This window comes from Podarcis filfolensis (assembly GCF_964270895.1).
Source record: "Podarcis filfolensis genome assembly, chromosome: 7".
In the NCBI taxonomy this organism is placed as follows: domain Eukaryota; kingdom Metazoa; phylum Chordata; class Lepidosauria; order Squamata; family Lacertidae; genus Podarcis; species Podarcis filfolensis.
The window spans coordinates 5,358,296-5,369,117 of NC_139603.1; the positions used below are offsets into that span (position 1 = coordinate 5,358,296).

The 10,822-nt window shown below is 42.6% G+C and overlaps 1 protein-coding gene across 2 annotated transcripts in view; it reads right to left on the reverse strand.

Annotated features, from left to right (window-relative positions):
• The window catches only part of DIAPH1 (diaphanous related formin 1), a 75,788-nt gene extending 69,464 nt beyond the window's left edge, over positions 1-6,324 (reverse strand). For both annotated transcript variants that reach the window (XM_083624590.1, XM_083624591.1), the window contains exon 1: positions 5,956-6,324. In XM_083624590.1, the coding sequence (XP_083480716.1) occupies positions 5,956-6,108 (153 nt within the window). In that variant the 5' untranslated portion in view covers positions 6,109-6,324. The remainder of the gene's footprint in view (positions 1-5,955) is intronic.
• Positions 6,325-10,822: the final 4,498 nt, after the last annotated feature.

A 10,822-nucleotide genomic window follows, 5' to 3' on the forward strand; every position in this document is an offset into this window, starting at 1 on the left:
AATTTTTTTAATTCATATCCCCCCCCAAAAAAACGAGGTGCGTCCTATGGGCCGGTGCGCCCTATAGGACGAAAAATACGGTAAGTGTTCCAGTTTTCGAAAGTTCCTTGGAACCTGAACGTCCAACAGGGCTTCCGATCTGCAAAAAGCCTAGCTGTCAGCCAACCAGAAGCTGCGCTTCAGAATTCGAAAGTTTCAGAAGTCAAACGTCATTCCAGAACGGATTGCATTTGACTTCCGAGGTTCCACTGTAATTTATTTCATCAAACGCTACCAGTGACTTAGGCCCAATGTATAGACAGTCAAAAACTTTGTGTTTGTTGACAATATCGTCAGTATTTTGAAAATATTACTGTGACTATTATTAATACTCAGTTTGCAGCAACTAGGGTAACTCACAGAAGAAATATTTTACATCTGACAAGGATGAGAGGCTCTTTTCTGCTTGCAGAGCTTTACATTTTTACTGAAGTGGCCAGTAATGAAATATGCACTTTTAATATAGAAGTCTTATTTATTTCAGTCCTCAACTGTGTGTGTGGTAGAAGTTGAACACAGAGAGGCAGAAAGACTCTTGTGCCATTTTTTCCACTTGTTGATGATCACTACAAGTATTCTGCAGCCATTGATGTCTGTTTATAATAGGCTGAAGAGATGATACTCTTCAAATGTTAAAGGATGTAATATGATAAGACAGGTCAGTCTGTGGTAACTCCTACACTTGACCCCTTTATCTGTGTTAACCCCCAACAGCACTACGGATAAGGCATTTTCATGGTGTACAGGACATATAAATCAGGGTAGATAAAAATCGCTGATTATTTTTTTTTTAGAAAAATAAAAAAATCAGATTTTATTTATTTAAATCAGATTTTAAAAATAAAATGCTTTTGGAGGAAAAATCTTTCTAGAGATAGTTTTCTATTTAAGTTATAGTCCAAATGCTAATTCATCAGGAAATAAGGATTTGTTTTAAATTTTTCATGTGTGCTAAAACTCAGTCTAAGTTGGGTTTTTTTGTTAAATCGTTTAACCACACCAGTCAACAAACATGAATACATATGCTATAATGTTATTGCTTTAGTTAAATAAAAGGTTTAAATTGTTAGTAAGGAAATGATTATTTTTCTCCTTCCAATAAAGTACAGTGGTACCTCAGGTTACAGACACTTCTGGTTACAGACGCTTCAGGTTACAGTCTCCGCTAACCCAGAAATAGTACCTTGGGTTAAGAACTTTGCTTCAGGATAAGAACAGAAATCGCACGGCGGCAGTGCAAGGCCCCATTAGCTAAAGTGGTCTTTAGATTAAGAACAGTTTCAGGTTAAGAACAGACCTCCAGAACGAATTAAGTTATTAACCTGAGGTACCACTGTACAGCAGAAAAATTGTCCAAATATAAACAGTTAACTTCTTAAACCTCACAATAATTTCATAATTATCTGTCTATGTATTTCTAATAGTATAACCAAATCAGTAATTTTTGATATAACTGTAAAAACTACTCTGAAAATTTATTATTCCAAAAATGAAACCTTCATCTGGCTGTAAATATTAAGATTATACCAGCAAGAATGAGTCTTTTTGTAAAAAAAAAATCACTAGTCTTACTGACTAGTGATTTAAATCAAATCCAACACACACACACACACACACACACACACACACAGGGCAGGTGTGATGCAGTGAATAGGGTGGTTGGCTTTTAAGTTGAAAGGTCTGGGTTCTAATCACTACCGACCCATAAACCACATTAAGCCAGACGTTTTCTCCTCACCTAACCTACTTTATAGGGCTGTAGTGAAGGTAAATGGGGAAAAGCCCCACATAAGTCACCCTGAACTAAGAAAAAAGTGAAATTTAAATAATTATTGTAACGATGGAAAAAAACCCAACCCCACTGTGTAGCTTTCTCCTACACATTACCAGAGAGTTCTTTCATCTTCTTCTGAGCTTAGTCTATTTTCAGATGAATGCAAGCATCAAAGCACACAACCCCTAAAAGATCACCTAGTCAATTGCTCTGCCCTTAAAAATAGGAACAAGTACAATAAAGGCATTTGGGACATGCATACATTTTATCTAATCGATTTCAAAAGCATCTAGAGATAAAGTATAATTTGATGGACTGTTCCAATGCACATCCATTAGCATCATTCTGAAGTTTTCTCTTCTTAAATGTGCGTTATCTTGAATATCCCAAGTTAATACACACAACCTGATAATTTAGTTTCATTGTTTTTAGAAATGAAAACTCTAAAGTTTACTGCTTCCATCATTCTCCTAATTTGTAAATATATTGCTGAAAGAGAAAAACCGGATGTAATTGTGAACTTTTACTTCTTTTCCCTCAGATATAAACTTTTGTTAAATTATCCAAGAATAGGACAAAACAGACCAAATGCAAGTCAATCTGCAACTAAAAGCACTTAAACAGTTCCTTACAGAATGGTCTCATTACACATAGGAAATAAATACTTGACATCTTTCCATGTGACTGTCAATTTTAATACGTCAAGCTATCTGCACTATGTTTGTACACTTGAAACTGGAGCCTAAGCACATTAAAAAGATGCCCCTTAGCATACATTTTATGGCTGCTCTCTATGCACATTCACAAAAGACAGCAAGAGAAGTCACCACAGGAAGTTAAACACCCCAGTTAAAAGAACCTATAAAAAGCTTAAACTTTAACATAAATAGTCAGGTCAATATTTATATTCCACTTTGATATTTTCTTAACTGTGTCCTAACTGAGACACCTCTGCTATAAAACTACTTATAATCTAGGCAAGTGAGGAATATTATTTCTATCATTATAAAGAAATGGGAATTCAACTTGCCAGTTTCCAGCAATGGGCTTAATATCACCTGCTGAACAGTCGCACCAAGGTCAAATCCACACCATTCATTTAAGGCTTCCCCTAAAGAATCCCGGAAACTGGTAGTTTACCTCTCAAAGCTACATCCACAAGCTACATATCCACATCACTAGTTAACAGGTTAAAAAGCGACAATCCTAACACTTCCCTAACTACAATATCTAAAACCATGCCCGTTGCAACACAGTAATCAGAGGCTTTTGCACTGCATTAATACTGAACATATACAAGCACGACCCATTATGCATGGTGCAAGACAGGGTCTTCTCTGTGGCAGCACTCCATTTGTGGAATTCTCTTCCCATGGAAGTATGTTTGTCCTCCTTGTTGACACACCTTTCAGCCTGAACACATACCAGTTTGCTCAGACTTTTGCAGGACGAAGGTTATTTGGAGTATCCAAGTTAATGTTGATTATTATTTTCTTGTCCGCTGGATTATAGAACTTACTTGGTTGATAAAGTATTTTTTGCTATGAAGTTTTTAGAAGTTAAAAGATTTTCCCTCCCTTTTTGTAATTAATTGTATTTGATTTGACTGGGACTACCGACTACCCTGAGCCAGTATGGGAGGAAGGGTGGTATAGAAGCAAGACAAATGACAGTACAGGACATACCCAAAGGTAGTGAAGCTTTCCACACTTGACTCAAATTCCTGCCCACCTTTTGCTGCTTTTTAAAAGAAATACTGCTCTGCTGAACCCATAAATTATACTTCTAAGAATGTTTTCAACCAAACACAAGACTGTACATGCACAAAACACTATCAAATCTTGATTCCCCCCCCCCGAAACACAGCGGAAGTGACAAAACTCTTCAAGAATAGACCAAATGAGAAGCTAAAACCAGTTTAGCCATACTTCTTCAAAGGAAGCAGTGAGTGATAGCTTTCTCTGACATTCTTTCACAAAGTTATACTAAATTGATCTACAGCGATATACAGTTTTAAAAGTGTATCTGTTGGTTCAGCAAAAAAGGAATTACAAGTCTCCTATTTCTGCAATCAAACCTGTGTATGTGTGTACACCTTTGCCTCAGGGCCAAACTACACGGAGGCTAGTTCAAGTTACCAGAATCTTTTTCACAACTGTAAAGGGAGAGGAGAGGAAATCAAGTTCAGGACAGCAATGTGCAGCGAGGTGTGTTTAACCCTTTCCCCTTGCTCTGCAGTCCTGAAGAACCTACCACGACAAACCAACTGGCTTTACACACAGCGGAATTCCCCCCTCCCCCCGAATGTTTTCTGCACAGCTTTGTGATCTCATAGAGACTACTATTCCAATTCTCTCCCTACTGGCACATTTACAGAGCAGCTTTTACTCAGAAGCAAATCCCACTGAACTCAATGGGGCTTTCACACAGATAGGTGTGAGCTTGTGGCACTTGTTTGGAGTGAATCAGACAGTACTGGGTTTGGGGGGGGGATACTTGTGGCCCCCAGTTGGAGTATCAATTACTCAGCTTGGGGGGGGGGGGCGGTACAAAACATGTCACTTGCAGTACAAAACGAGTACAGAACTTTGGCATCAGATTGGAGGGAGTCCTAAATTTCAGGTTTCCCATTTAATAAAGCTATAGGTGTGTGCTACACTGCGGCCTTAAGCATCCCAGGCTCTAACAGGTAAAAGACAGTTATTAAGCAAAGAATTTGCCCTGAAACTAGAGAAACAGAAAGTTGCAAAGCTTACTGTAAATGTAGCTCATGTGGAGCCACATGACATTCAAGTCACCAAGCACAAATTCAGTCACTTGAGTCTACTTAATACTGGTTCAAAATACCTAACACCACAGACGTTAGCTTGCTACACCAACCAAAAACCCCAGCATCTCTCCTACTGGGGAGAATGATAGGATCCTGCCTACAGTGCAATGAGACTGCTCACTTGATACCAATGACTGAGCAAAGAGCTTGAACACTTTTAGTTGAAAGTCTTTCCATCCCCCAATTAAATTTCAAGCATGCTACTGTTGTTGGTTTTTTACAAGAGTATTGCTCCTTGTTCTACCTTCTGTCCCTTGTCATCTCACTGGCTTATCTGTTCAGATGTTATAATGGCCCTGGACACAGGACAAGCCCACCAATGAGGCGAGGTAGCCACGCATCTGCCACTGCTCACCTGGCACCCGGCAGAGGAGGAGGAGACAGGGTGGGGAGGAGAGGGGCATTTATTTTCAATTTCACATGTAGTGGCAAAAACCCAGCATTTTCCTCCTATTAGCAGCTGCTCTGAGGGCCTAAAAAGGCTGTCTTTCACAGCCTCCTGCCCTCCTCCGAGGTCCTTTTAACTGGAGAGGGAGAGATCAGAAACTGGAGTCTCTTCTATATGGAAAAACTTGGCTCAACCCCCCCATCCAAAATCAAGCCTGCCTCTTCCTGATCCAAGCCCTCTACACACAGAGAGAGAAACTAATGGCACCTGAATATTGTTTAATGGTGTCGGTCAGGTGCCTTTCACTGTGTTCTTTTGGGTACCTGCTGAAGACCTTCCTATTTAGAAGCAAGACTACCCAGACGTTTAAGAAAACCTGCATGAGGTGTGTGTGTTTTCCTATAGAAAATAAATCTGTCTCAGTCTATTCTATTCTGGTTTCAAAACTTGCCCTGTGTGTTACAGTCCTGGCTTTGTAACCGTAAAGAAGCCACGGCTTTATTCTTCTGCCTGTTTGTTTGGTAGACCACTCTTGTTTTCCCATTAATTCTCACGCCTGCCCGCACCCAAAGGAAAGGGAGCGGGGCGAGGGGTCAGGCAGGGAGCCCCGCACGTGCGGAGGGAAGGGAGGGAGAACTTCTGCCGGGCACCGCCAGCTCCGGCCGGGCTGAGAGGGACGGATCCGGCATCCGGGGCCGCCAAAGCCCCCCCTCTCCCCCCGCTGCCCGAGGGAGACGCCGCCGGCGGGACACCTGCGCGGGAGGGAGACGGAGGCCGGGGCCGCTTCTGCCCGCCTTTCCCCGGACGAGGCAGAGGACGAGGCGGCGGGGGCCGCGGGCTCCGAGACGCCGCCGGGCGGGCGGGCGGGCGGGCAGGTGCGGCCCCGGCAGGTCCTTCCCCCTCCCTCCCTCAGGAGACACTCACGAATTTGCGGGACTTCCCGCCTCCTCCGCCTCCTCCGGGGTCTCCTCCAGGCACGGCCGTCGCGGGGGCCTCGTCGGCGGGGACCTTGCTCTTCTTCCTCTCACGGCCGGTCCCGCGCGAGGGTCCCCCGCCGCCGCCACTGCCGCCCTCCATGGCGGGGCGCGAAGTCCGCCCCTCGCCGCCGCCGCGACCGGGACGGGGGCAGCTCGGCTCTCCTCCCCCGGCGCAGGCAGTCAGTCAGTCAGTCAGTCAGTCAAGGAGCGAGCGAGCGGCAGAGCGAGGCGGGCGGGCGGCTCCTGACAGCAACGGCGCTCGACGCCCACCCGACGGGACCTCTCAACGGCCGGGCAGCCGCGCCTGCCGAGCTCCGCCTCAGCCGGGCTCCGCCCTCCGTCACAGTGGCTGCTCCGCGCGCCGGCCCGCCTCCCAGGAAACAGGGCCACGCCCACCGCGGCGGCGACGTCGCACGTGAGACGCAGCCACGCCCCCTCGCCCACACCAGCGGGAGGAAAAGGCGGTTGGTTGGAAACCGGGAGAGCGCAGAGATAGGAAAATAGGGCAGAAGGGGGCATGTGAGCTCGGAGAAACAACTTCCAAGATCCTTTCGGCGCTCTCTTTCTCTCTCTCCTTGCCTGACAGTCGTTCTCTGCGACTTAAGAGACAGTGGCAGCAAAGGTCCCAAGGGTGGGGGCGGAAATGTGGCTTAAAAAAAATATTACTATTATTGTTAAATTTGTATACCGCCCTTCATCCAAAGATCACAGGGAGGTTCGCAGTATACTGTAAACACACACACAAAAACACAAAACACAGATATATAGCATAACAATAACAAAAACCAAACTCCCCCGCCGGCACATTATTATAAAACAAATAACTTTATTTGAACAAGCTTTCTTTCAGCTCCTAACACTCTCTCTGAACAACATTGTCTACTGTCTAATGTTGTTGCAGATGGGGGGGGGAGGGGTTAGGCTGAGATTAGTTTATTTCCAGTCAGATATTTATTTCCCATATACGAGACACTCTACAAGTTGCAGCAAAAGTCAAAATTGTTCCCACAAAACTCCTTGCCGAGTTGTATAAAGCCTGGGGACTCTGTCAAGGCATGTAGAAGGCTTGCCATGTGTCCTCTTTCTCCAGGACACGCCCTCTTTTCAGGAGTAAAATTTGAGAGAAAATGCATTTATTTGCTATCAATGGCCGTCATATTGTCCTCTTTATTTGCTCTTCTAAATATGGCAACCCTATCAGACATGCCCTTTCAAATGTTTTAAAACTTTTTTTTCACTCAAACTAAGATCTGAGTAAGAGTAGAGGTTGGGAGCCGTTGCTGCCCATTCAGAGCTGCGCTATTGTAATGGGTTTTGGTTTTTTCCAGTCACCGATTATGTCACCGTTTAAAGCATTTCCAAAACCAGCCCTCAAATTCGCCATTTCGCCTTTTCCAATTTTATGATAGATGCAGTTTTCCGCCTTCACAATGTAAAAACGGAATTTCCCCCATCCAAAACGAAATGTGTATCTCTTTGAAGCCTATGGTGCCTCTACACTTTCTATCTCTAAGGTGGACATTTTTGGTAATGAGGCAGAACTTCCGCTGCTCTCCCTTCCGAAGCCACAGAGATAAGGAAAGGAAAGCGAGGCATTGCAGAAGAGATTTCCGGGTCCCGAGAGGAAAAACCCATTCGAAAACATCCCCAGGGGCCGAGGAAGCAGCTACCTGTAAAATTCAAGATAAAGCGGGTGGGGAGGGGAGTGCAGTGGCACTGAGATAGAGCAGCAGCATGTTCATGCCTAAACAAACAGCCGCAATAAAGGGCTGGAGTCTTGCTCTTTTTGTTTTTAACTCCTAAATCTAGCCCTGCTTGTGCAAATTCTAATGCCAGTAGAGTCCAATACAGCCTGGAGGAGGTGCAGCGGAGTGTTGCTTGTGGAAACAAAAGGCTGAGTCCGGCTGACAGAGATAACATGCAACAAAGCCTCTTAATAGTCTAGGATAATACTGCAGGTCAGACATGGGGCCAAGGCTGGTTTAGATTTCAAACCAAAGCTCCCCCACACAAAACCAACAGTTGCATCAAGTATGTATCAATTTCCTTAAACTGCCCCTATGGTTTAAACCTAGATGGCTTTAAATACTGCAGGTGCCTTATTTAAAGATAATTATGAGAAATGTTGGACAGAAGTGAAAAAAGATTTAGAAATATGGTCAAACTTGAAGCTTTCCTTGTTGGGCAGAATTGCGGCTATAAAGATGAATGTATTGCCAAAAATGTTATTTTTGTTTCAATCTTTGCAAATTTTGGACAAGATGGACTGTTTCAAGAAGTGGCAGAGAGACATTTCTAGATTTGTCTGGCAGGGCAAGAAGCCCAGAATAAAATTTAAAATACTAACTGATGCAAAAGAAAGAGGTGGATTTGCCCTGCCAGACCTTAAACTTTATTATGAATCGGCCGCATTTTGCTGGCTGAAAGAATGGCTGCTTCTTGAGAACACAGACATTTTGGATTTAGAAGGTTTTAACAATGTCTTTGGGTGGCATGCATATTTGTGGTACGACAAGGTTAAAGCACATAAAGCATTCAAAAACCATATTGTCAGGAAAGCATTGTTTAATGTTTGGATAAGATACAAAGACTTACTGGAGAATAAAACCCCAAGGTGGTTGTCACCAATGGAAGCAAAGGCTCTGAAAAAGTCCAAATGGCCGAAATATTGGGAAATATTGGAACAAGAAGGAGACAAACTGAAATTGCAGAGTTTTGAGAAATTAAAAGACAAGGTGCGAGATTGGCTTCATTATTATCAAATAAGAGAGGTCTATAATTCGGATAAAAAAATTGGCTTCCAGGTGGAAAAATCAAAATTGGAAACTGAATTGTTAGAACCCAAAACTAAAACACTTTCAAGAATGTATAACTTGCTGCTAAAATGGAACACACAGGATGAAACAGTTAAATCTGCTATGATTAAATGGGCACAAGATGTCGGTCATAACATTATGTTTGCTGACTGGGAACAGTTGTGGACCACAGGTATGAAATTTACGGCATGTAATGCCCTAAGAGAGAATATTATGAAAATGATATACAGGTGGTACATGACACCAGTCAAGCTTGCAAAAATATATCACTTGCCCGATAATAAATGTTGGAAATGTAAAGAAAATGAAGGTACATTCTTTCACCTTTGGTGGACGTGCCCAAAGATTAAGGCTTTCTGGGAGATGATCTATAATGAAATGAAAAAAGTATTTAAATATACCTTCCTGAAGAAGCCAGAGGCCTTTCTCTTGGGCATAGTCGGCCAATTGGTACCAAAGAAGGACAGAACTTTCTTTATGTACGCAACAACAGCAGCAAGAATACTTATTGCAAAGTACTGGAAGACACAAGAGCTACCCACCCTGGAAGAGTGGCAGATGAAGATGATGGACTATATGGAACTGGCGGAAATGACTGGCAGAATCCGAGACCTGGGAGAAGAGGCGGTGGAGGAAGACTGGAAGAAATTTAAAGTTTATCTTCAGAAATATTGTAAAATTAATGAATGTTAAAATTATGTTTGGATTGGCAATAAGTGGTAATTAGCAACAAAAGTTAATAAGAATATGTAAAAAATGAACTGACAAATGGACGAAAATATTGAGTTATAATATGCTATGATATAGAGTTAAGATAAATGAAAAAGGGTAAGGATTTGCTGAATTGATTGTGTAAATGGGAATACAAAAGGGGGAGGTGTGAGGAGGTCAAGGAAACAAGCAAATGAACTTAAAGATATCAAAAAATGGATTTGCTTTTTAATTTTTTCCTATTTACTTGTTTTCTGTATTTTGTATTTTTCTTTTTCTTGTTTATTCTTCTATGAATTTTTGTATTTTTTGTATTCCTTTCCTATTTTTTACTTTTTTCTGTTGGTTTTTTCATTTTGTAAATTTTTGTTTTTTGTAAAATCCCAATAAATATCTTTAAAAAAAATAAAATTAAATACTGCAGGTGAGATGTTGACAGGGTCTAGTTGGAGAGCTGGGACTTTGCAGCTGTCCATCCATGCACAATGCAAGGCGCTTGTTATGACCCATAAAGCTGTAAACTGCTGAAGAATAAGTTACCTGCCCATATGCTGAGATCTTCAAGTCAGGCCCTCCTCTCTGCCCCAGCAGCTCATAAGTGTTTGAAGGGAACTCAGAGGAGGACCTCCTGAGTAGGTGCCCAGACTCCAGCACTACAAATTCTGCCCAAGATAATCCTCCACAAGAAGCCAAAAAACACCCTTTATTTAAAAGTCTAAAAAAATGAAATAGGGTAGGCTTTTGTGTCTATTTAGTTGACCTTATTTTTTCATAGCAGTTTTAATTAAAAAAAAATAACTGGCCATTATTGTTTCTCTGTTCTTAGAGGACTATTTATTTTCCTTAATGATTTACTATGTATTGTACTGTTAGATTAGGGTTGCCATATTTTGCCATGCACATGAAAAGGTGGGCCAGAAAAGAAATAACTTCGAAATACAAGGTATACTGCCATTTTGGACCCCCTCTTCCCACAGCAGCTTCAACACCAACCACCTATGAATCAGGGGACCCCAGGGTGCAGCCTCTGGCACCCTGCAACCACAGTGGCTGCAACCACAGATAAACATTTGCAAAGTCCCTGGTCCATAAGCATGGAATGCTTTGGATCCTAACCAATATCTAAACTGTGGTTGGAGAGCCTGTAGTTTGGGACTCCCATTTCCATCAGCCCCAACAAGTGCAGCCAATGGTGAAGGATAACAGAATTGAATCACACAGAGTTGTAGGGTTGGAAGCAGCCGCAAAGGGATGAGGGAAGCTGGAGTAGCAAGCAACCTGCCGGAG